The sequence below is a fragment of the Cadophora gregata genome (genome assembly GCF_030347475.1).
Source record: "Cadophora gregata isolate MNR1 chromosome Unknown scaffold_3, whole genome shotgun sequence".
NCBI lineage: Eukaryota > Fungi > Ascomycota > Leotiomycetes > Helotiales > Ploettnerulaceae > Cadophora > Cadophora gregata.
In genome coordinates this window covers 967,725-990,226 of record NW_026695926.1, presented here as the reverse complement: position 1 = coordinate 990,226, position 22,502 = coordinate 967,725, and the positions used below count along the sequence as shown (strand labels likewise).

The 22,502-nt window shown below is 48.7% G+C and overlaps 10 protein-coding genes across 10 annotated transcripts; 5 read left to right on the top strand and 5 right to left on the bottom strand.

Moving 5' to 3' along the window:
* The first annotated feature begins 112 nt into the window (after positions 1-112).
* On the top strand, positions 113-2,583 carry ONS95_008862 (uncharacterized protein). Its single transcript, XM_058502422.1, has 8 exons — positions 113-480; positions 533-616; positions 672-797; positions 856-1,288; positions 1,368-1,505; positions 1,552-1,710; positions 1,792-1,981; positions 2,237-2,583. The coding sequence occupies exons 1-7, from the start codon at positions 299-301 to the stop codon at positions 1,969-1,971; spliced, it is 1,302 nt and encodes a 433-aa protein (XP_058361351.1). The 5' UTR covers positions 113-298; the 3' UTR covers positions 1,972-1,981; positions 2,237-2,583.
* Positions 2,250-4,326, bottom strand: ONS95_008861 (uncharacterized protein; the record flags this gene model as incomplete). Its single annotated transcript, XM_058502421.1, has 6 exons — positions 2,250-2,580; positions 2,634-2,963; positions 3,017-3,726; positions 3,797-3,892; positions 3,950-4,115; positions 4,166-4,326. 6 exons carry the CDS (start codon positions 4,324-4,326, stop codon positions 2,250-2,252), a joined length of 1,794 nt encoding a protein of 597 aa, XP_058361350.1.
* A 531-nt stretch (positions 4,327-4,857) lies between these two features.
* On the bottom strand, positions 4,858-5,233 carry ONS95_008860 (uncharacterized protein; the record flags this gene model as incomplete). Its single annotated transcript, XM_058502420.1, has 2 exons — positions 4,858-4,902; positions 5,000-5,233. 2 exons carry the CDS (start codon positions 5,231-5,233, stop codon positions 4,858-4,860), a joined length of 279 nt encoding a protein of 92 aa, XP_058361349.1.
* A 625-nt stretch (positions 5,234-5,858) lies between these two features.
* ONS95_008859 (uncharacterized protein) lies at positions 5,859-7,008 on the bottom strand (the record flags this gene model as incomplete). Its single annotated transcript, XM_058502419.1, has 3 exons — positions 5,859-6,320; positions 6,372-6,885; positions 6,980-7,008. The coding sequence occupies 3 exons, from the start codon at positions 7,006-7,008 to the stop codon at positions 5,859-5,861; spliced, it is 1,005 nt and encodes a 334-aa protein (XP_058361348.1).
* A 1,034-nt stretch (positions 7,009-8,042) lies between these two features.
* Positions 8,043-8,972, top strand: ONS95_008858 (uncharacterized protein; the record flags this gene model as incomplete). Its single annotated transcript, XM_058502418.1, has 1 exon — positions 8,043-8,972. The coding sequence occupies one exon, from the start codon at positions 8,043-8,045 to the stop codon at positions 8,970-8,972; it is 930 nt and encodes a 309-aa protein (XP_058361347.1).
* Positions 8,973-9,996: 1,024 nt separating this feature from the next.
* ONS95_008857 (uncharacterized protein) lies at positions 9,997-12,376 on the top strand (the record flags this gene model as incomplete). Its single annotated transcript, XM_058502417.1, has 6 exons — positions 9,997-10,265; positions 10,318-10,580; positions 10,645-11,062; positions 11,133-11,194; positions 11,242-12,022; positions 12,111-12,376. Exons 2-6 carry the CDS (start codon positions 10,452-10,454, stop codon positions 12,374-12,376), a joined length of 1,656 nt encoding a protein of 551 aa, XP_058361346.1. The 5' UTR covers positions 9,997-10,265; positions 10,318-10,451.
* A 213-nt stretch (positions 12,377-12,589) lies between these two features.
* On the bottom strand, positions 12,590-14,052 carry ONS95_008856 (uncharacterized protein; the record flags this gene model as incomplete). The annotated part of the gene is made up of 3 exons (XM_058502416.1): positions 13,329-14,052; positions 12,946-13,183; positions 12,590-12,815 (listed from the first exon to the last, which is right to left on the bottom strand). Exons 1-3 carry the CDS (start codon positions 13,693-13,695, stop codon positions 12,590-12,592), a joined length of 831 nt encoding a protein of 276 aa, XP_058361345.1. The 5' UTR covers positions 13,696-14,052.
* ONS95_008855 (uncharacterized protein) lies at positions 14,053-18,313 on the bottom strand (the record flags this gene model as incomplete). The annotated part of the gene is made up of 3 exons (XM_058502415.1): positions 14,053-14,560; positions 14,606-18,212; positions 18,272-18,313. The coding sequence occupies 2 exons, from the start codon at positions 18,311-18,313 to the stop codon at positions 15,654-15,656; spliced, it is 2,601 nt and encodes an 866-aa protein (XP_058361344.1). The 3' UTR covers positions 14,053-14,560; positions 14,606-15,653.
* Positions 18,314-18,825: 512 nt separating this feature from the next.
* ONS95_008854 (uncharacterized protein) lies at positions 18,826-19,956 on the top strand. Its single transcript, XM_058502414.1, has 4 exons — positions 18,826-19,184; positions 19,231-19,244; positions 19,305-19,330; positions 19,395-19,956. The coding sequence occupies exons 1-4, from the start codon at positions 19,005-19,007 to the stop codon at positions 19,700-19,702; spliced, it is 528 nt and encodes a 175-aa protein (XP_058361343.1). The 5' UTR covers positions 18,826-19,004; the 3' UTR covers positions 19,703-19,956.
* On the top strand, positions 19,957-22,317 carry ONS95_008853 (uncharacterized protein). Its single transcript, XM_058502413.1, has 2 exons — positions 19,957-20,392; positions 20,453-22,317. The coding sequence occupies exons 1-2, from the start codon at positions 20,243-20,245 to the stop codon at positions 22,007-22,009; spliced, it is 1,707 nt and encodes a 568-aa protein (XP_058361342.1). The 5' UTR covers positions 19,957-20,242; the 3' UTR covers positions 22,010-22,317.
* Positions 22,318-22,502: the final 185 nt, after the last annotated feature.

Below are 22,502 nucleotides of genomic sequence, written 5' to 3'. Positions count from 1 at the left end.
AGGCGGCTCGTTACTCTCTGCATCTTCTTCGCCCTCGGGTCCTTCCTTTGGGGGTAAGTATGGCTGTTGGCTAAACTTTATTCCAACCTCACTTCTCCCTTCACACGGCCCAAGCTAAGGTCGGTCTTGCAAACCATAAGCTTACACTTATCATAGATACAATATTGGAATTATCGCTCCCATCTACGTCAATCCCGGCTTTATCAAAGCCCTCCACAAGCCGACTGCTGCTCAGAAGGGACTAATCACAGCTATCTACTATCTTGGCACCTGGACAAGCTATGTCTTCCTCTCTGGCATGGCAAGCGACAAGCTTGGGAGAAGATACGCTGCTCTCATGGGCACAGTCATTACCTGCATTGGAGGAGCGGTACAGGCGGGGTCTCATGGGAAATCTGCATTGGCGATGATGGTGATTGGACGTATCTTGTCTGGGTTTGGAAATGCCATCATCTCCACATCTGTGCCATTGTATCAAAGGTTGGACGACTTGATACTGATGAAGCGGAGTTTGCAGCTGACATCTGAACAGTGAAATCGCTCCAGCCAAGAGGAGAGGAGGTCTGGTCGTCATGAACCACATTGGCATGGTCAGTGGTCTAGCGACCGCCTTCTGGTGAGCAGGCCTCAATAGGATTAACATGCACAGTTACTGACACGACTCGGAATAGGGTGGGATATGGAGTTTCGCATTGGAAAACATCAACGGGGTTTACTCAAGGATGGCGTCTCGCAATTTCTCTGCAATTCATTCCTGCTCTTCTCTTCGTCATTGGATTGCCCTTCGTTCCAGAAACGTGAGTGCTCTCTGATATGCCACCAATATCCCCTGTATCTAACATCATGTCTATCCAGGCCTCGTTGGCTCCTCGAACAAGGCCGGCCACTAGATGCCCAAAAGTCCCTTCAATACCTTCGTGGCTGCGACGATAGTCCCGACGTTGTATCCGAGGAGCTGACAGAAATTAAAGAGAACGTCGAACTGCACAACACCATCGATGAAGCGCCATGGCATGTTCTCTTCACAGATCGCAATCTTTTTGCACGTCTATGGCGTGGCGCAGTGCTGCAATTTATGGCTCAGATGTGCGGGGCAACGGCTATCAAGTACTATCTCCCGACAGTCTTTCTCGCACTAGGCTTGTCAAAAGATCTCAGTCTGATGGCGGGTGGAATTGAGAGTACTTTAAAGATCGGATGCTCGATTATCGAGATGTTGATCATTGATAAGCTGGGAAGGAGAAGAACGCTACTTCTTGGATCGGCAATCATGTCGGTTTCTATGCTCGTAAGCTCCATCGTCTCCATGCAGAACATCGTCTCCATGCAGAAGTTAACACGAAGCCTTTTAACACTAACTACGACAGATCAACGGCGCATTGCCTCTCGCATATCCGGATAACGCCAACAGAGCATCTGACTACGCCTGTATCGTCTTCATATTCTTCTTTTCCTTTGGGTACTCCATCGGATTTGGACCCAACGCCTGGGTCTATGGGACTGAGGTATGGATATCTCGCGAAAATTCGAGGACTTCGCTGACCCTTTCAGATCTTCCCTACGCACGTCCGAGCAAAAGGCATCAATATTTCTGCAAGTGCTGGAGCCATTGGCTCCATCGCTGTAGGCCAGTACTTCCCAGTGGCTATCGACAATATCAAATCGAAGACATACTTCATCTTTTTCTCCATCAACATCGTATCATTCATTGTGAGTGCAACCACTGCGTTCAATCCTTAAATACAGCATATATTTGTCGAATCTTGTCTCAAGAGCTAACATTCTGACTAGGTCTTGGCGATATTCTACCCAGAAACCAAGGGGAGGACCCTGGAACAGATGGACGACTTGTTTGGGAAACTTCATTCGGATCCGGAGCGAGATCATGCGGTGATTACAGATGATGAGCAAGAGCATAGAGATCAGGATCATGTGGAAGAGCAGACAGTTGTTGGAAGCAGAAAGCTTTGAGGCTAACGTGGTAAGACGTAATTATGTGCAGTGGCGTGTGAAAAGTGAAAAGGGTTTGAATGATTTGTAACTTCTGGGCATCCCACGCGGGAATGGTCTAAGTCTGGGTTTGGGTTTGGTGTATTCGAGAACTTGAAGTCTATTGAGCGAGAAATAGCCAACTTCCTACCGTCGAAATTCCCATTCCCAAGCTCCTCGATATGACCGTCATACATTGTCCATGATATCACTTAGATATTATTGCCAGATGCTAACATCCACATAGATCATTTCAGCTCCTAAGCATCATGTCTCTGAATCTTCTCCGCCATCTTCAATTCCTCAGCAGCAGCCTCATCTCTCACCTTATCTTCCTCTTCAAGCTTCATGTTCCTCATAAAGATGATGATAATGAATAGAGGCAGAGATAGGCACAATGATGCAGTTGACAACGATCGTTGCGTCTCTCGATATCCCAGGTTGATCGCATCTCTGGCTGCGGTTCCAGCCTTATACTTCTTGGCAGTGACAATAGAGCCAAATATTGCTTTTGCGACAGATTTATTCTCTGTTGGGAGGTATTGATTCAATTTCCTGGGAAGTATACCGTTCCAAATTGCTCCTCCGATACTAGGAAAAAGTTAGTGAAGGGGGATCGTGTCTCAAATAGTGTGAAAGCCTACCTATTTCCCATATTCGATCCAAATCCCAAGGACGAGAGGTACACCGCAGTCGCAACACCAACCTCACTATGCGGGACTGAAGCCTGTAGCGCAACTTGAATGGGGACTTGTGCAAAGCCTCGACCTACTCCAAGAATCGTCTTCACGGTGATGAAGGATACTTCGTTGCCAACGGAAGTACCGTGCATGTTCGTCAGGTAGATCGGGAGACCATTTGCGAGGACAATCATGAGAAAGCCAAGGGCGATGAAAGGTTTCGTGTTCTTGCCAAATTTCAAACAGATACCAGCAAAGATGGCGCCGACGTTGTAGGCTACTCGTTGAGCATTACTGTGGTTTGTTAGCACTTGAGAGTCTCCAGGGGAGAGCGAGCGGGACTGTACTCAATTCGTGTCGCATTTCCGGGCGAATATCCACCTGCAACTTGGAGAAAGCTCGACAAGAATGTCCTATATGCGGCATCCGACATAGCAATCGTACAAGCCGCGGCACATCCCAGAATGACATTTCTCTCCTTCACCATTCTGAATGGAATGATTGGCTTCCGTGCAAACTTACCATCCCAAACCAGGAACCCGGCAAAAGTCAAGACTCCAAAAATGAGCAGAATAATTGAAGAGGGCTTCTTCCATCTTTCAGTATTATTCTTGCCCGAGATGGAGATTGGCAACAACGTCATCGCCAAACCAGCCATCAGTAAAAACGCTCCAGGTAAGTCCAGCTCTATCCACAGCACCTGATATGCCTTCCTAGCCCATGACGATCCAGATGGTACATCATGCAGTAAGGAGACCCTCTCCCTCACAATCCCTCTCTGCTTCGCTCTTCGATCCGTCCATATCATGAGCGCAATGGTTGGAAGTGCGCAAAACGGCAGAATGACAGCCCACATCCCATACCCCCATCTCCACGATGAATTCAGCAGCATGTGTTCACCGAGATAAGAGCCAGCGTACAGGGTTGGAATGGCCGAGAGAGACTCTGGAAGTGTGAAAAGGATACCTCGATTGACGAAACTGGTTATGTCTGCGATAAAGATCTGCTGAGTTATGTTCCACCAAGAATCGCCAAGTGCTTCGAAAATGCCTCCGGACTGGACTTGGTTAGTCTTCTTGTGCCCTCCATTTCTTGCTTTTCTCCTCCTGTCAGAGTTCAAAACTAACCAGAAAGATATCAATCTTGTCACAAGATGCATAGAGCACATTTGCTAAGGACAGAAGCAGAGCTGCGATAGCGAACCCAAGGGGTCTGCCAAAATGCTACAGGAAGTCAATCAGCACACTCTTAAGGTCGCCACGGAAGAGGGCACTACTCACATCTGCCGTCTTCGCCAGAAGAGGATACCCTACAATCCGTACTAGCCCATGGATGATATTGAATGTGGCAATGAGGGAGTGTCCTTTAAAATAACTCGTTGCGTAAGGCTCGTATACATTCTGAGTATATGTCGCAAAGGTCATGAAGAGGTTCATGAGAAAGAGGCTTCATCCTGTTAAGAGGCTCTTCCTAATATCTGTCTGGGGAGTACATACCAGGTGAATGCTGTATACAGAGCTCTTCTCGACCATGTCTTGGCAAGTGTGCTCGCACTGACATTGTACTCGACGGGAGACTCATTGACAATTCCCACAGATGGGGATTTCTTCTCGTCGATATCTGGAGCTGCGACTGGCGAAGCTACTGAGTTGCTCATGATTGCTCGTTGGGATACAAAGGCAGGAGGGACGACGAAGAAAAATGAAAGAAACTCTCGCTCAAAGAGGGATCGCCATCTTATGGAAGAGCCCGGCAGAAAAGTCTGAAAGCTCTCCTCCGAGTGTTACCAATTTCTCATGTTCGCCAAGGTGAAAACAAGACAAGTGCTCCGTTGATGGACAATCATATCTTATCTGATCCTATCGGCACGATCTCATCAATGGTTTTGTGGAGACGAAGGGATGAAAGGTGGGGGTGGTGGGATGATTTCATGCTTGGCTTGTCCATGATTCTCCAATAAAACTCTCAAAAACATTGTAAGTGCTGAGGTAGCTTGTCACTAGTATGAAACCAGGCAAATGCGAGTTCAGGACGGGGAGAGGGAAAAAGCTAATTCCATTGCTTTGACCCATGAACCATAGGTGATGGATCGACTGAACGTCGCTGAACAGTTGACAGTCCGCAACAAAATAGCACCTCATCTCAGCCAGACTAGTCCCACGCCAAAGATCCGAAAACCAAACAGTCACTAATCACAGAAGACTCCCGAAAAAAGTCCATTCGTATGACAAGCCTATATCAGTTAGCTCTGATTACTGTATCGTTCAAACCCCACCATCTACCAACGATCCGCGTCACGTATCTCCAGGCGAAAAGAGCAACAGACTTACATGTCCATCAATCGTGCAATTATGTTTCCCACGCCCAATGCTTCCGTCGAGCCCTGCCCCAGCAGCACAATTGACCATCAGGCCAGCCAGACCGGCTGGCGACGTGATGTTGCAGGTGTTCGAAGAGAGGATGCAAGTTCCGATCCATTGAGACTGTCGCTCATCGAGGGGTGTTGACGGAGCCGCGAGAGCACAGAGTACAAAGGAAACGAGAGTCGGAATCGTGAGACGCATGTTGGCTAATATTTTGGAGTGAGTTAAGAAAAATGCTCAAATAAGATGTGTTTTGGAACGACAGAGAAGTCTCTGCTATTTAAAATCACCTCTCAATATCCCAGCTAAGCAACCACGGTGCTTTCAGCGGCTATCAAGCTGCAATTTCTCAAGTTTCAATATCAGTTCTTGGACTAGTGCTGAGGAATTACGAGTGTGAATAATCACTCTGCGTCAATAGGCCTGCTTAGACCAATGTTACACCTCCACTTCGCCCACATAAAACACGAAGTTCGGTTCCAAAGAATGTGACACACCCAAGGTTACCTAGGTACACACCGAAGTGGTTAAGAGCACCAGAGGAAACTATCCTGAAAAGCCACCTCAAGGCATCATATGTGCGGCTTGAAACGATAGAGAAATTATAGCAGTGGCCGTGAGCAGTGGCCGGATGGAATAAATCTCAGTGAGAGCGTTCTTGCGTGAAGGTACCTACCTGCCAGATGTAACAAAACGGAGTCGACACAATTGTGTCGGAGTCCAGGGAACGAGTAACACGTGACCAAAGGAACAAATGTGGTAACCTGCCTCATAGAGAGCCTTCCATGATTTCAGTCTCGAAAATCCAACGCCAGAGACTCAAAATTCAAATGTTATTCGTCACACTAGGTTCGATTCCCTCCAAGATGCCAAGAAGCTCCTTGTAGACCTTCTTCTGTACCTCCTTCCCCTCATCGCTCCGAACCCATCTGCTCGGTTCTTTGATCTTGAGATCATGCAGATACATCCCATGAGTTTCTCCAGAAGCCGCTGCAGCAGAAACCAAGGTTCGACTACCCATCTCCGTAGTTCTAGCCAGGAGGAACTTCCCGATCGGTGCAAGGATGTTCAAGGGAAACGGTGCGTCTCGCATCAATTCCGAATGGCAGAATCCAGGAGTCAAACAATTGAGTATGACTTTTGGCTTCCCAGAAGCTATCATGGCTGGCGCGAGTTCGCGGACTGTGAGCACTTCGAGGAGTTTGGAGACTGTATATCTATCGGGCTGGTTCTTTGGGTTGTTGAGAGCGGGGAAAATCGAAGGGGCGGACTTTTCGACAAATCTGGCCTGTCAATTGTTAGCAATGGAGGAAAATCATAGGAAAGTGACGTGACAGACTTGTTCATGGGCTTCTGAGGCGACAATGACGAGTCTCGGCGTAGTATTGTACTTCATGGCATCAGCCCGCAGTTTGGGCAACAGCAAAAGCGCCATCAAGAACGTCGAAATGACATTAACCGTCACAGTGCTCTCCATGCCCTCCAACTCCGTGTAGTAAGATGTCGCTATTCCTGCATTTTCCACCACTGCATCCAGACGATCCAGCTTGGTTGCCCTGTTGCAAAACTGTTTAACGCTCTCGTAGCTGCCCAAGTCAACCTGCCAGACTTCCAGTACCCCGCTTCTCTTTGTAGATTCTTCGATGCTTTTCTTCGCAGACTCGCCTTTCTCCTGACTTCGACATGCCAATATAACCTTCGAGGCCCCGAGTCGGACGAAGTGTCGAGCTGCTTCAAGCCCAAGACCTACATTACTGCCAGTGACAATGATGGTTTGGCCAGCGAAGTCTGTGGCGGGGTATGGTAGAGTCGTCCATTGAGATTTGAGGAACGTGGTGAGGAAATCCTCGGGACTTTACAGATATCAGCATTTGTGTCACGGACAGCTGGTACAAGACCCGGTTGAGGAGTAAGTGAAGCAGGGTAGCTGAACAGGGACCTACTTACAAGTGAAAGGCGGCGAATAGATTCCACATAGCTACTGATGTGCCGATTCCACTCTCTAACCAGATGAACAAATGGACGCTATCGATTAACGGGATAAGTAGAAGCAGAGCAATTGTTATAGCAAAGAGTAACTGGCGGAGGTCCGGAGGGCTGTGAAGCTTGGGTGAAACTTTGTTTAAGGCTCAAACCACAATTGCCATGTTGGGCAATCCGAAGTATGTATGGGAGCTGCCATCCGCAGACGACCGAAGCACGACTTCGGTTGTACAACTCAAGTTCGTCAGAGGGCAAAGTCGCGTACAGCATCACTGGAAGTTGTGATGTTTGATGAATTAAGTTATCAAGCCAAGATTTCTGGGGTACAGAGGGGCAGTTCCAGCGAGCCGTAAGCCCAGCTAGGCCTGGAATGTCCCACTTTTAGGCTTGGTCTCGCTAAACTTCAGAGAAATGACATGACTTCTGCTCCTCATTCTCACTCTTCAAGGGAAAATATCCAGGCACCGAAGTATTCCATCTGCTGGTAACAGCACCAGTGCGAGAACACGTCAAGTGTTGACGCCACAAGCTTCGCGGCCGTCATGAGCATACTCAGCTTTATCACGTCCTGTTTGGCGACTTAGATGCGGCATGCCGCACTCTTCTCACTTCTCGGGCAGATTGTCACTCAAGTATCTGAAGAAGAACATGGAATTTTTTGGACTTCCCAGTGGACTTCATAGGTGATCTCAGGTGGGCTGCAGTCAGCCTCCAACACAATGCAGAGCTCAGGTAAAACACTGGTCGGCCGCTCTATCGACTGTTGAAATGACTGCTGCCTGCCTTTATTCTCGTCTCTTTCTCTCATTGCCTTTCTGTTTTGTTCGACGTCATTCTGTCCACCTCTCGGCATGAGTCTTCTGTCAATGTCACTAAAACTCCAAGGACAATCAATCACTGAAGCGAAAATCCGGAAACGTGGGACCCCGATGGCACATGCACTGGAAAAATTCATTGGCGAATTTGTACTCTTCTTCATTGGATTTGGCTGTCAACCAGGAAAGTGGGACACTTCTTTACAGATTCTATGATGATTTGTGGCTTGTTAGAGAGGCAAAGAAATGTGCAAGGGCATGGAAGACGCTGGATTTTCTCCAAAGTCATGGGTCTTGAACTCAATGCACACAAGACCGGAAGTGTGTTTTTGACAAAGGAGGAAGACTTCAGCTACGAAGACTCACAGGTCGCAGCCAATTTGCCGAGCGGTCCCGTATCAATTGGATTCTTGTACTTAGATCCAAAGTCGGGAGAATGGCTGATCAACAAGAACGACGTCGATGCTCATGTGAAGCAACTAGCGAAGCAACTTGCGAACTCAACTAGCATTCTATCCTGGGTACAAACTTGGAACAGCTGCATCGGTCGATTCTTCAGTCACACCTTTGGAGAACCTGCCAACTGTTTGGGAATGAAGCATGTCGACTCTATTCTCGAGACATACAAGTACATTCAGGAAATCATATTCCCGGGCAGCAACTTAAGCACCTACCTCAAAGGTCTGATAAACGAGCGCTTCGGAGTTGCAGACGTCCCAGATGCGTTCATATTTCTCCCCGAATCACTTGGAGGACTCGGCGTTCGGAGCCCGTTCATCAGTCCACTATTAGTCCGTAAGGCCGTGTTAAATCCAATCGAAATCGTGGACAAATTTTTCGAAAAGGAGAAGGAAAAATATGACGCTTCGAAGGCCTGTTACGAATCACTGAGCCCCCAGGCGAAGAAAAGACAACTGCATCTAACCTACACTGACAAGTATGGTGACGCGAAGACTTCATCTGCTCCAAGCGATACGGACGCATTCATGAGCTTCGAAGAAATACATCTCTTGCCGCGAATCTGTCAGCCCAGAGCTACAGTGCACCTATCAAGAACTGATGGGAGTTCCACATCAACAGCACATTGTGACATCAGAGAAGGTAAACCAGGCTATCAGACAGCTTGGATTGTGGCAGCCTGAGCTAGTATCGGATAATATGAGGGGCGAATTGCAGTGGCTTCTGCAGATGTATGAGAAAGAGCTGCTTGAGAAGTGTGGAGGAATGGGTATCGTGGAGAAGAATCTTCTGCCATTGGGCATTTTGACGATTCTGAGGAAGAAGAGGGTTGATTGGCAAATGGTCCTTTAATGTACTCTATTCGGTAGTACTCGCTGCATTAGAATATCGGATATCCCTTATGACCCTTGATGTAGCTGATACCTCTCAAATTAAAGTGTGCAGAGTGATTGACGGAATTTAGAGGCATAAGATACCAGACAGATGTGTAATGGAGAACGTCAGGGAACACCACCGCATCCTCTTCCACAAGGCATCTTTAACCAGCCACACGCACAGACCCGACAACATTGGATTCCTGGAGACGTATCCAAGATGACCACTTCAAGTCCCAGAAATTGTACTGGAAGGAAAAAGCATGAGGGCGCATGAGCTCAAGCTCTCAAGTGTACACATCACTTCACTTGTAAACAAGGGTCTGGGCTATCGAGTTCGTTAGAAGTGGCCGACTTTTGCGTACGGCTTCATAGCTATTTGATTTCGAACAAAAATCCTTGATAATTCTTGAACCAGAAAAATTGTAGTTTCTCAACAGTTCTAGACTGCTTTTGGTGTTTAGCGGGTGCTTCGAATCGGCCATATCCTGAAGTCCTCGATTGCTGGCTATGGGCTGCAGAAAAAGGTGGCCGATTTGGCGAGGTGCCTAGTGACTTGTACTACTATGTTTTTCTTAACAAAACTCTTATAAAATATTACTTAAGTATCACTAGAAGATCAAAGTGCTATTTCAAAGTGTTTCCAAAGACTGAATTAAATTTTTATCATTACGTGTTTTGAAAGTAGCCTGTTTCTCTTGTGACTTTGATGTTCTGCTGTGCCTGAATCGCCACCATTTTCTGCAGCTGATAGGCTGGGTGCTGTAACTTCGTAAGCGAAAAACAGAGTAAAATAGGGGAAGCGAGAAAGTGGGTTCTGCCGTCAGCGTCAGCAACCCCACCAAGCCCATTATCTTAAACATCCCGATGTCTAAATACCAATAACTATTTGATTACACGACGAGACTCTTCAAAAGATAGATATGTATCAATACTTTCTTACAGCGAGAATACGTTCAAGCCAAATTGATGATAATCATCTTCGCCGCCCTAGAGTCTTGTCCGCCTCGAACAGTATGGGTAGAATCATCAAATCCTGGGGCTGACGTTTCCAAGTTCACGTCAGATGTACGCTGATTGGACAGGCCCTGAGTTATTGCGGCACGACAGGCTTGGTAGCGCAGAGCCATGATCTTCTGCTGACTTCTCAAAGGTATTTTACTCAGGATAATGGAGAGCTTCTTTATCCTCATCACGACCGAATCCGACTTGTGAAGTTCAGGTTTCGACTCTCACCTGGATACAAGATAATACAAAAAGTAAGCAAAGAATAGCGGGACTGTTAGGATGAGATTTTCTCTACGAGGAGTTCTGCTGCTCGGGTCGTTCGCAATTAGAGGGGTACAAGCACAGCTCGACACTCAGGTTCCAATTGGCACTTTTCAAGGGAATTACTCAGACGTTTGCCATGATGCCGTAAGTCACGAGAGAACAAAAGCTCTTCACACAACCAGAAAGTCAAATCGATTAATGTCGATAGTGCACCGCCCTCACCACCGTCCTCGGGCCTAAAGTTCACCACAATGGCTCACTCCCCGAATCCCTTTTCTCGGGCTACTACTCTCTTATGCAACGATCTACCATTCCCCTTTGCATAGTTCACCCTATTTCAGCAGAAGATGTCTCCCAAGCCATCAAAGTCATCTCTCGGCACACCTGCATCTTTGCCATTAAGAGTGGTGGTCACGCCATGTTCCCTGGAGCTTCTACAGCATCTGGAGGTATCGTGCTAGACTTGCATCTTTTGAATAGACTTGAATTATCCGGAGATAAAGAAACAGCATATGTGGGACCGGGGAATAGATGGGGTGTGGTGTATGAATTTTTGAAGCCATGGAATCTGACAGTTGTGGGGGGACGGGTGGGCGATGTTGGAGTGGGAGGTTTTCTGCTTGGTGGTAAGCTCATCTGAATTGCTGTTCATTCGCCGTCGCGGCCGGAAAAGAGCCAAGCTCACATAGTAAATAGGAGGTATATCGTTCATTTCCCGCCGTTATGGATGGGGATGTGACAATGTCAGGAACTACGAAGTAATGCTCACCTCCTCCTCCCAAGCTCATAACTAATAGAAACCCAGATCGTCCTTGCCAACGGCACAATAGCCAACATAAGCCACACCTCCAACCCGGACCTCTACTTCGCCCTCCGTGGCGGAGGAAAAAACTTCGGTGTAGTGACACGCTTCGACCTTGAAACTTATCCTAACCTCCCCGTCTGGTGGGGTGGCTTCTACTTCATGCTCCTATCATCAACACCCTCGCTCTTGTCCTCTCTCTCCATCTCCCGCCCATTCAAGCTTACGATCTCCTCCGTCCTCGAACACGGATCTCAGCTCCTCGTCAAAGTAGTTTGTAAACTCGGGTATTGCATTGATCTCGACACGTTCGTCACAGCTGCCGCACGATTACCGATTGAATCAGAAAACGATCACGACGCCATGGGCTACGCGACATTTGCACTCATGCCCAAAGCCAACGTCTACGACGTAGGCACACATCTTGTTCATACCGGTGCCATCAGCGACGCACCATCCTTCAACACCCTCGTCTCAGACTTCAAAGCCAAATCCATCCACTCCACCCTTCGCATGCAGCATCCTTATGGCTTCACTCAGGAGTTAGACGAGTATAATCCCGTCGGCGTGAGAGTCACGTATAACACTGCGTCTTTCAAGGTCGATGCAGCGTTTCTGAAGCAGGTAGCGAGAATCTTTATTGACGAGGTGGAGAAGATCAAGGGGCGGGAAGGGTTCTTTGCGGCGTACACTACGCAAACTTTGGCGAGGGATGAGATCGCGCAGTTTCAAAAGAATGGAGGGAATGCGTTTGGGATCAAAGAAGAGGATGGACCATTGACTCGTGAGTTGCTTTCTCTACTTGTCCTCAGGCTTAAGCGAGCTGTATATTTTGGATACTCCAGTCCAGCCAGCTAACTCCCCAACCTTAGTTCTTCTCATGTCATTCACCTGGGCATCTTCTAGAGACGACGAGCTGGTCATCCGCACAGCTCAAAACGTGATTGACCGATCTGTGGTCATCGGCAAGAAAATGGGCGTGCATCATCCGTTCATCTACCAGAACTACGCTACCAAAGACCAAGCTGTGTTTTCGGGGTATAGCGAAGGGAACCAGGAGAGACTGAGGAGGATACAAAGAGAGGTTGACCCTGAGGGTATCTTCGTCAAGTTGCAGCCGGGGTACTTTAGTCTGTAGAAATTTTGATGTGGTGTTATTTTCTTGATACATACATGCGATGTCAGGGTCCTCCAAGAAAATATACCATGGAGGGGGTTATTATCCCCTTGGCCCAAGGCTTTTTGAACCTACAAAAAGATGATCATCAGAATAAGATACTTCCCGTCCATTCTCATCTCCGTTCTTCGCCACACACCACTTTTCGCTCCCTATCAACATTGCCACTGTCGATCACTCCTCACCATCCATCTCCTCATCCTTCCCCTCCTCCTCACCCTCCTCTCCGCTCCTCCTCTTGGCTCTCTCCTCCCTCTCCTCCTCCGTAACCTCCCTCTTCCTCTTCTTCACAGCCTCAACCGGACTATCAGCAATGAGATCGCTCTTGTTTTGCATCCCACTCCACTTCGGCAATCCATCATTGATATCCACCACGCGGTTCTCATAGAACATATGGCATCTATTTTCAACGTATCAGCATCTTCTCCGACGGCACAACACAAGAGACAGCACAGCAACACCCCGAGCATCACCACCCACTCCAAAACCAGATCAGATAGCAGGACGTAAAGAGAGAAATAAATACTCACTCTGGCGCAAACCTCTCCCTCTCCTCCCTATCCTTAAAATCAATCAACCCCGGAAACAACAAGATCATCCTGCGTCCCTCATCCATAATCCAGCTCCCGCAGAACGCACACGAGACCTTACACGGCAGCTTGTGTCGCGTGGTTTTCTCCGTACTGTCGTACCATTGCAGGTCGTGGTGTCCTTTGAGGAAGTTGATGTCTGTTTTCTTGAAGATGGCTGCGTGTTGGAAAGGGGCGCCTAGTAGATGTGTCAGTATGCTGGGAACTACAAACTCTTTGATTCCAAGCCCTCCCGATTTTCGGCATCCGATTTATCCTATTCATTGTCTCCACCATCAAGAGGAAGATACGCGAAGAAAAAAAATATATAGAAATGAACTAACCATGAATCCTCTGACAAGTCGAACAATGACAAAATTTACTCGCAAGCGGCCTCTCCCTCCCCAACTGATACATCACCTTCCCACAATGACAGCCTCCCTCATAGATCGCCTTGAACTCCTCCTCCCCATCCTCATCCCCATCCTCCTCCCCCTCACTTCCTCCCTTCCCATTTCCACCCTTCTCTTTCCCACCCTTAGCGTTCTTCTCTCCATTCTCCTTTCCCTCCTTATCCTTCTTGTTACTATGAATCTTATAGGGTGCTCTGAACTTCCATTCGTTTTCCTCGCCTTCGATCTCAGATACGCTGGTAGAGGGTGTGTCGGTGTTGTGTTTCGCGGCGGATTTTTGGGTTGCTGAGGGAGACATTTCTGGGATTGAGTTTTGGGATGTTTGAGGAGAGGGGCTGGTAATCGATTTGGAGTAGGTGAGGCTCGTGGTGTTTGTAGAGAGTTTGTTGTTTTGTTTGATAAGATGAGATGCTGGGGGTCAGGTCTTGTGGGAAGTTTCGTGGAGTGGAAAACAGTTTGCGTTTTGTTGACAAAAATTATATGAGACTGGATGGTTAAATAAGTGGTTTCTGCTAGATGTCAAAAGGAATGAGCATGACAAGGGTAGAAGAAGAAAGAAGAGGATAAAGGCAAATAATCAGGATGAAACTTCTTGCTTTATTGCTTTATTTCATCATCAGCCGTCTGCCATGCTGGGCACGAACGGCATCTAGCATACACTCGTCACTACATTTGAACTTCCCCAGCGTCCCGTTCCCTTGCTTCCCGCGCCCAAGCCCTCTAGTCTCAGATCAGATCGGGATGTTCCTGCGCAAGCGCATCGAAAGCCGCTACATTGGGAGTAGCATCGAAAAGTGAAGAAGGGACAGCTTTCCCCCATCCCCATTCGCTCTACAGATCGAAGGAGCAATTGGTCGGAGCGAGTGGTCCGGTATAAAGTCTGAGTGTATGCTGTAGTGATAACATGACGTGGACCATTATTTAATGGCGCCTGACGCTAGACGGGTGGGCGTCACGTCATCACGTGGTATCTAGGGCTATTGCACTCGGAAGCGGCCGTTGGCACCAAGATCCTATTTGCGTTCTACTCCGCTGGTGAGTAGAATCATCGACCCCTTTTGGCCTTCTCGTCAGCCTTTTCCTGCTCAAGCCTCTCCCTCTCAGTAATCAGCTTCTTGGAGAATGCTGCATCGAAGCCTAGGTAAGTGGTAAGGTAGTATTGCCTGTTCCTGTTAGCTATATTCTCGAACACTGAACATACGACATACCTTGCTTCACGAACCAGGCGCTGTTTGCGATCCGTCATGTGCTGCAGACATTCCGCCCATTTCAAGCCACGCTTCTCCGCGGACATAGTCTTGATGAGGATCTCGAACGATGCTGTGACGGGTCTATGATCTGACACTCGAACTTCGTGTCGGCGATAATCCAGCTCTTGGATACGATCGCCACCACGGAAGAGTACTCGATCACACCATGCAGGTGCTCGTTTCTTCTCACTTGAATCATAATTGTCGGTTCCAACGTCGTACTTGTATGTCGGTGCAAAGGTAATTGGCGACTCGTTGAAAGCTCTCAGCTTAAACCACGGATGTTTTCGTTTCGATGCGATGAGTTGGTCTCGGTCAAGGAGTTTGTCAAGATTCCTCGACTTGACATCTCTGACCACAGTGTCTCGTCCCATGGTGTCGATACGGTAGTTGAGGTCTCCATTTAAAATACAGATCTCATGATCCATAACCATTGTTCCGTCACCACCTCCAACATAACTATCTTGTCGCACGCTTAGGTCTTTGACCGGAGGCAATAGCGAGCTTTCGAGGATGGCGGCAATATCCGCATTGCGATCCTTTGTTTGGGTCTGACCAGCAGCAAGATGACAGTTGATGAAGCACATGGACGTATCATCCAGAACAAACCGGACAATTAATGCGCCCTGTGAAGTCAGGAATATGATCTGTATCTAGTAGTGTTCGACTGACCTTATTTCCATGCAGTCCGCCCATGCCTCGTTTGACCTCAACAGCACTCAATCCGCGAATGCGGTCCCGCAATGGAGCTCTAACAAAGATGCAGGTGAAAAGCCCGACAAGGCTTGCAGTATGAAGTAGATGGTAGAGCTCGCCTGGTACGAAGTCATCCATACACGTAGTCAGAAACCCTCTCCACTCGCGATAGGCTCGACTCATGTGCTCATGTTCTGAAGTGGGATCCTTCTTTTTGGACTTGAAAAATGTTTCTGGTCGTGTTAGTGGATGTGCCATAGATGACTTTAAAAACGAGTACTAACTGGTCATGGTCTTCTTGTCCTCGAGATCAACGAGTTCCTGGAAACCAAATATTAGTAGATCCGGTGAACCACTGTTCTGTAGAAGATTGCGGAAGAATGTTGCATCTTGATCGGTCCTTCTGAGATGACTCGGAGCTGTTGCGCCTGCATTCCAAGTCATAACGAGCGCTTTTATTGGCGTGAATGCAGCAAACTCGCGTTCCTGGGATTGCATTTGGTTTTCTTTCAATGTTAGCCGCCATTAGACATGTCTTTAAGATCAGCTTACCAATCCAATCCTCTTGCAAGAGGCCATCCCAAACCCGAATCATGTTGTCTTGGCCGAGAGAGACGACGTTGGATCTATCCAAAGTCCAAAAACTTGCCGGATCCGCAATTAACTTTACGACAGGATCATGATGAGCTTGCCATTCTTTTTGAACGACCCATGTTGGTTTTGATGTATCATAGACATAAACCTGACCAGTGCTGAAGCCTGCCCAGAGGTATCCACCAACACCTGCAAGCGTGGTTATTTTATAAACGCTAACATTCACTACCCCTAGACAAGAAACGTCACGCTTAGAGTATATGCTGACTTTCCCGTCTGTGTGCCCGAAGTAGACTTTATCAGATTGAGAGTCGATTGTTGTTCCACAGGTAATGTCACCGGTATTTGGTTGGCTGAAAGTGCCATGAAGGGCCAACCATTGCGTACCGGTATCGCGACTTGGCACATAAACCCGTAATTCTTTGCCAGTTGCAAGCCAGAGATCATCACCAATGATGGTAGAAAAAGTGTGTCCTTTCTGTACTCTAAAGCTCTTAGTCGCATTTCCTGCAAGGCTAGGTGAGCCCTCGCTGTCGGGAGCCCACAAATGCAAAGATCCGCCATCGTCAAGAGTCCACATTTCATTGAGATGTCTATAAATTTTGATGATATCGCGGCGGGTGTGGGCATTCACCTTGGTAGCCACGACAGTCTGAGTGTGGACATCAACCTCAGAAATTTCGCCGGTATTGCTCCCAATCCAAAGTCGCGTGCCTTCATCATTAACATTGGCCATAGGCTTGAAGGCGATAGACATAATCTTGACGCCTTCGGTATGGGCTAGACTGGTCAATAGTGAGCCATCAAGTAAACTCCACACTCTAGTAAAATGTCCAGTGGTGCAAACATATTCTCCACAGACATCAAGTAATCGTGTATCGTACTTGGTTGCGAGTTCTCTAACCATGTTTGTGTGCTCAGGGTACCGACGGTTGGTGCGGGAAATGTCTGGGTATTCTCCGGAGCCTGGATTTGTTGATTCCTTTGTGACTGTTGAGGCTGTTGTGGCTGCACCCACATCAAACGATTGTCGAGGCTCTACGTGAATTGTTGGATTTCTAAATTCTACCGGGGTTCTGGGCGAGGAGACGGTCATTGATCTCCCGTGTGACCGTTGAGGAGTGTGTAATTGAGCGTTTGCTTTGTCTGTCGGCTGCGAAAATACTCGCTTCGGCGGTGTCGCGTATCCAGTCTCAATTTCTGGCATTGCGTTAGTGGGACGATTTCTATCCATTGACGGCCTTGCAGGTGGTGGCATGACATCTCTGAATCCACGGGCTTTGACTGGGTCAGGCACAGCTTGAGGCCTGGTTGGCAAAGCTGGCCGCTGCTCTCCTGTCACTTGAGGAGATATCAGCCCTCGGTTCACCCCATTGGTATCTTGATCTTTTCTTCTGTTTACCACACTATGGTGAAGAGGTGGCGGGTCGAAAGTTTTGTGAGCTGTCGGAATGTGTTCCGTCCCGTTCCTGGGCTCAAACGCGTTCCTTGATCGCGGCATCACTGGCCCTGGCAGCTCGTGCTCCGGACTACTTCCACTACTTGGAGGTGTACTAAATGGAGACGTTTTGTCTACCGCTGACTGAGGAGCTGGCTCCAGAGTTGTAGCTTCTGTTCGAAATGCTAGAGACATTGGTCTGCTATTGATTTTTGGCTTGTCTGCACGATTCACAGGTGGAGGTTTTGGTTTCGTAAATGCCTCTCGAGCCTCGCGTGTCTCTCTCCTGAATTCGCCTGACCTTCTCGGAGGCGGGGGTGAAGGCGGTTGCGAGGGGTGCATTTTAGGAGACCGCCCAGGCTCCAAATGTGGTGTATTGGGTCTACTAGGTATCCTGAAGTTCCTGGGAGAAGCGCTTCCAGAGGACGCAGATAGTGGGGAATCGGCCTGGAGGTATGCAGTTCCTGGCAGCACCAGATTCAACGTATTGGCCTTAGGTGGGGACTGAGGAGGTTGAATCGTAACTGCTGGTGTAGCTGCTGAGACTGCTCGTGGCTTTGTGTTCCTCGTAGGTGAGGGGGACATATTCGCAGATGTCGTTCGCGGGGGCCGCAGTCCATTCTCAACCTTTTCCCTCCCTCGTGCTGCACGAAGCGCATCCCCAAAGCCCACTTCTTCCTGCTGCACAGGTGCTGGTCTAGCAATATCTCTCGACCCATCGTTGACGCCGTTCCCAGTCGGTTGTGGTGAAATAGGCTTCGATCCCGGGGGTGGAGGGGGCTTGGGTTTTAGACTAGCCATTTGCTCGAAATGGGAACGAAGGGAGGACACCGGCTTCTATTACGAAAGGGATCAGTCAAGCACATATCGAGGAAGTCGGGAAGGATAATTCGCACAATTGAGGAGCCATCTAGACTCTCTGCCGCGGGTTCCTCCATGGTGAGGTTGCTGACACCAAGACGGCTTATTCAGGGTCAGATCGCATGCCCATTCGTGATTTGACCGTGAACTCATAGAACTTGCTGGCGGACCTTCAAAGGCGTGATAGAGAGATGAAAACCGAGGTTGGATGTGGTTGACCATCAAGAAGTCTCATGGAGGGGTCGGGGTATGTCTCGAATAGGTCGAGTAGATAATCCGGGGGAGATCTTGAAATGCTGAGCCTCACAGAACCGGTTGGTGGGATGAGCGACAGTGGTGGTTGGAGGGGGAATGAAGAGGGAAAATGCAAATGCAAATAAGGATTCCTGTAGATGCATGCGGATGTGTCCTTTGCGTTGCTTTCCTGTGTGTGTATTGGCTGTCGCGTGCCTTGCCCTTGTTCGCCTGCCTCGTCACCAACATGGACAATATATCATGTTCTTGGTGTCCAAGTACAACGGAACAAGGCAAAGTGTCAGTCAGTGCCAGTGCCATCCAGCGATGCGCTATTTTGGTACTCGAGCCAGCGGTGGCAGTGTGACAGGGATCGCCGAGTCCAACGAACAATGGAATGGAACAGGACGTGTGGCTCATCGTTCATGTGGCGCTGCCTGCCGAGCCTGCTTTGCGGGGTCAAGCCACATCTAAGGACAGTGCCCACTGCCCAGTGCCCAGCACTACAGTAATGAGATCAGATCAGGCCATTCCATGACCACTAAGCAAAGATTTATTTATCTCAGTCAACTTCAACCTCTGCACCACGCACGATCCTCTTCTCCTGTCAAAGGGAAAGTCAATTGGAAAGTTCTTGGTCTTTTTGAAACTTCAGCCGAATCTCATCACATCATACTTCTGTTTACGACCCAGACATCTTCCGAGATGAACACTGTCAGAGCTCTGCTTCCCCTCCCGCTGTCCAAGCTAACATGACCAGGTTAAATCCTTCTGGTACGGGCTCCCCACGCAAGCTCACATACGAGCTTCAGAACGTTGACACTGCAATTCTAGGGTGGGCTGGGGCGCACTGTGTGTCGGTATGTTGGCAATGCCGTGTTGAAGACGAGGAGCGGAACGCAAGCTGATTGCTGGGTTCTGTAGCTGGTGGCGGCGCATATTACTTCGCGAAGAAGTCGATCAATGCCGACAGAGCAACTAGATTCGAGGCCGAACAAAGAAGACGGAGAATTCAGGAATCGCTCGAGTACTCTGCGACGGCGACATCTAAGGCTGGCACAAATGGAGGACCACCCAGAGCAGATAGCTCCGGATCACCGAGTCAAGAGGCTACTTTAGATCCTGCGCCTACACGACATGCACCGGATACGGAAGGACAGAGGGTTCGAGAGAAGAGCAAGTACGAGACGGCTGAACCATTCCGGTCCAGGAAGGGCGATAGATTCAGTTGAGAGGCTAAGCTGGGGAACTAGATTTGAACAAACGCGATGACGGATGGACAGAAGGCATGGAATGGAGAATTTTGGATCTGCAAAGAAAGTCAACCAACGACTCTGCAAGATGTGTATAAAGTAAAATGATCTCCTCTACTGGCGTTATGGTTGGCAGCGGATTGGGTGTGTTTGTATGAAATAGGCCACCCGAATGGGGTCTTCAGAGAATAACAATACTTTACTTTATGACGGAACGATAATGAAATTGAATGGCTTCTTCTTCCGTTCAACTTATGCGTACTTGTCTAGGCTCATATTTTCTATGCTAGAGCTCGAATCGAACGATTGAGTGACGCTAGAGGCAAGTCCAGTTGTTGCAGAACATTTTCGAACCTGAGGGTGACTAGTGCCCTCAGCAAGGCTGAGAGTCCAAACCTCGCGCCAAATTCTCCAAGCTTCAGATCGAGTTCATGCCACATCAACAAAACCTCCACGCAACACCTTTATCTCCCCCGATGAGCACATTCTTTTCAACACGATCGCGATAGTGTCTACATCATGGCCTCGCATCAACTGGCCATCGCGAAGGCCTCCTTCTCGGCCGGTCTGCTCCGACCTGATCCCACCTCACTCTCGCGCGACTCCATCGCAGACTTTCACACTCTGCTGAATACAGTCGTCACACAATGCTCGCCAAGAAACGTCCAGGTTTGATCATACACTCTTACAGCTGTATCAACGCGATGGCTAAATGGTCCCTGAGGATAGAAATGCAAGCAATGGATTTTGGAGAACATCGCCCAATCCGCTGCGCGGTTTACAGCGCTGGGGAAATACTTAACTGCTCTGGCGGCATCATTCTCTGACTCCGGAAGAGCTACGGATGCGACAAAGCGAGAGCCTTCGATTAAAAGGAAACGTCTACATGTCTTGTACCTGGTCAACGATATACTCTTTCATACCAGACATCGAGTGAACGACGCGTCGATCTGTGGAAAGATTCAGCCCATACTTGTAAACCTGTTTGGAAGCGCAGCATCTTTCAAAGAATGTCCGAAACATCAGCGGAAAGTCCTGGATTTACTGGCTATCTGGGAGGAGAAAGGCTATTACTCGAAGGACTATATCGAGAAGCTCCGTGAAGCTGTCAAGAATGCATCCGAGGCAGGAGAACTTGTCGAGGGCACCACCGGGGATAAAGAACAAGGTCTGCCTGCCAAATCGTCAAAATTGACTCCATATGTCATGCCAGCTATGCACGGAGATGCCTCGACTCCATGGTTCGATTTACCTGCTGGAAATCTCATGCCACACATTGTTCCAAATTCCACACGGCCAATCAATCCCGATATGATTAAGCCTCTGCAATTCGTGGCCGGCCCAGCAGAGGAAGGGCTGACATCGGCAGTAAAAGCCCTTCTGGACGATGTACAAGCTATCTTTGGCGATGTTGGCACAGAAGAAAAGGCAGCCTTGGACATTGATGAGCTTGGACAATCAATCGTCGTTGATGAGATCTCTGGAGACATTCTTGAAGGAGAGGGTTACTATGGATGGTCTCGGATGTTTTGTGAGAAGATGAAAAGAAGAAAGAAGGGTCTGGACGTGCCAAGTCGTGATGAAGGTCGTGATCAGAGGAGTCGAAGCAGGAGCTCAAGTCCTGGAATGAGAAAGAGGCGGTACAGCCAGTCTGATAGTGACTCGGATCGAGGAGAATTCAGATCTACACGGCGTCGACGTTCTTACAGCTCGTCCCGCTCCCCAAGCCCAGATGGCAAACGAAATGGCCAGGCTCGAAGATCAAGAAGCAAATCATATTCCAGATCTCCTCCACCTCCAGAACCACCAACGTCAAATGGACCAGGCTTTCAAAGAGCACCACCACCACCACCGCCTCTTGCCAGCAGTCTACCAACCAAACCATCCATACCTCCGATTCCACTTCCTCATTTCCAACAAGGATTCAACCCGAACTTTCCCCCACCCCCTCCACCAAATATGTCTTTCAACGGACAACCTCAATACGGAGCATGGCCTCCACCGCCTCCGCCGATGCAAAACATGAATTACAACCCTCAATATCAACAGCAACAAGGTGCTTGGCCACCGCCGCCGCCTCCTCCAGGTCCGCCCCCTGGACCTCCACCTGGTAATTACCAACAAGGGAACTATCCGCAAGTCAACTACCAGCAACAAGGCTACCCGCCATCTGGACCAGGTGGCTGGCAACAACAGCAGCCGCAAGGTGGTCGAGGCTACAACAATAACAATGGCTGGAACAACAACCGTGGAGGTAGAGGAGGGTATCGAGGTAGGGGCTGGTAGTATTGAAGACGTCAAATCTCGCACACCCGCTCTTGGCAAGTCCAATCCAATATACCCTTGCAATGCCCTACTCTGCAGCTGAGTCACTCTGCATGCAGTGGACGCATTGCAGCACACCACCGCACTACGATCCACGACATCTACCTCAAACCCCTCAAATCAATGGCACAATGACGACGGTTAGTGGGGAGAACCACCCCCACGGAATATATCCCTCAGAAGCGGAGAACCCTGTATGTTAGTATATGTTTGCATGCATGCATTAGACTCAATCCAGCTTTCCGACAGGAAAAGCAATGCAAGCCTAAAAAGGCAAGCCGGCTTTCGGTTTGCCTCCTTCACTCTTATCTGCTTGATCTGTGTTCGATATTGTGCTGTGCCATCCAGTCCCTGTCTGTTGCTTTACTTTCCTTGCCGTGGGTATGCGCTTGCATCCGAATATCCTTGGGGCTGATGCTTCTGTGAGTAGGTTGGTTTGGCTTTGGTGAGAAGG